Consider the following 1,745-nt stretch of genomic DNA (forward strand, 5'->3'; position numbering starts at 1 on the left):
ATATATATATTAATATTTAGCAGAAGTAACAGAGTGGCTAAAGGTACGTGAGTTTCGTGCGTTGGCAATATATATACACACACACATACACGGCATTTCTGTTTGAGTACCAGAATATTCACAAATGTTTTTCGTGCATGATTCTATCATCTTTTCGATACTTTATTCTAAGTCGGAGGTTCTGAAGTAGTGCAAGTTTTCCTTCTGTGCATGATTATTCTAAAAGACCATCTCGATCACCATTCACTTACTCTTCGACACACATACACAGTATCCCCTTGTGATTTGTTTCCTTTTCATTTTACATGAAACTGAGAAAAGCAGCCATGTGATGTCTCATGTATGTGTGTGCGTGTGAAAATTCTTGAAATAAAGACCAAGGAAACCAGAAATCCGAAAAGGACTCTGTACTGTACAAGTTAACTATAAATGTAGAGCAACTGTTATATAGAGTTAATGTTTTAGCAACGGTCGACTCACCCCAATTACAGCAAGTCCGCCCCATAATCGTGTTATTCTCCGGGTTATAAATAAACAGCTTCATTCTTTTCTGCCATTTAGGCTTAACAAAATTAGTTTCAGGTTTACTCCCAGCATTACTAGGTTCCGTCATGCTTGTGTTTCTGCAAATGTCACTTCAACAAGAGTCGGAAAGACTATGGTTATTGTCTGATTCTGGTCAGAGATTCCACTGGATTCTAATGACGTAACGTCAGCTCTAACAATACTCACCTTACCCCGTCACCCAACTTCTCGATTAAATTTTCTTAAAAGGTATTTACAAAACCAGGATGAAATACAATTTATGGCAATGTTGTATCTTTACGTATTGACTGTCTTTCACAACCGGTACAAAACTGAGCTCAAAAACATCTATTTTCCAAATGAAACTTCGTTTTATGTGAGTAACCGTTAAAGTTAAACTGAGTTAATATTCTGTATCTTTTATTTATTCTTTTTACTCGTTTCAGTCATTAGACTGCGGCCATGCTGGAACACTTCCCTAAAGGGTTTAATCGAACAAATCGAACCCAGTATCTATTTCTAATCCTGCTACTTGATCTATCTGTCTGTTTTGCCGAATTGTTAAGTTACAGAGATGTAAATAAACCAACACTGGTTGTCAAGAGGCGGTAGTGGTGGTGGTGGTGGTGAGGGGGGACAAACGCAAAGAGGCACACACATCTACACATATGTTGGACTTCTTTGAGTTTCTGTCTACCAAATCCCTTCACAAGATTTTAGTCGGCCCAGGGCTATAGTAGAAAACACTTGCTCAAAGTGCCACGCTGGGGGATTGAACCCCAAATCATGTGAAATAGAACACCATACTTAGAATTTTTGCAGACATTGACTTTATGAGCCAATAAGGGAGCTTGTAGCTATTAGGATTAATTCAACTGGCTTCATTACAATTTTATTGTATATTTTATAAACATAAACCATCATACCTTACAATTTTTGAAGAGATTTGGTGATTTCAGTATTTTTCCTTATTTGAGGAGGGCTACAAGAAGAAGTGCTACTTACCACACAGCCACTCCTGCGCTTATTAAATATTTATAAATTTCATCCTAGAATTATTGTTATTATTATATATAGCACAGGAGTGGCTGTGTGGTAAGCAGCTTGCTTACCAACCACATGGTTTTGGGTTCAGTCCCACTTCATGTCACCTTGGGTAAGTGTCTTCTACTATAGCCTTGGGCTGAGCAAAGCCTTGTGAGTAGATTTGGTAGACAGAA

At 37.8% G+C, this 1,745-nt stretch overlaps 1 protein-coding gene across 1 annotated transcript in view; it reads right to left on the reverse strand.

Annotated features, from left to right (window-relative positions):
• Nucleotides 1–909, reverse strand: part of LOC106882930 (sodium/potassium-transporting ATPase subunit beta) — a 37,396-nt gene extending 36,487 nt beyond the window's left edge. The window contains exon 1 of the mRNA XM_014933773.2: nucleotides 481–909. Within this exon, the coding sequence (XP_014789259.1) occupies nucleotides 481–613 (133 nt within the window). The 5' untranslated portion in view covers nucleotides 614–909. The remainder of the gene's footprint in view (nucleotides 1–480) is intronic.
• Between the last annotated feature and the right edge of the window lie 836 nt (nucleotides 910–1,745).

Source organism: Octopus bimaculoides, chromosome 2 (genome assembly GCF_001194135.2).
Source record: "Octopus bimaculoides isolate UCB-OBI-ISO-001 chromosome 2, ASM119413v2, whole genome shotgun sequence".
Lineage (NCBI taxonomy): Eukaryota > Metazoa > Mollusca > Cephalopoda > Octopoda > Octopodidae > Octopus > Octopus bimaculoides.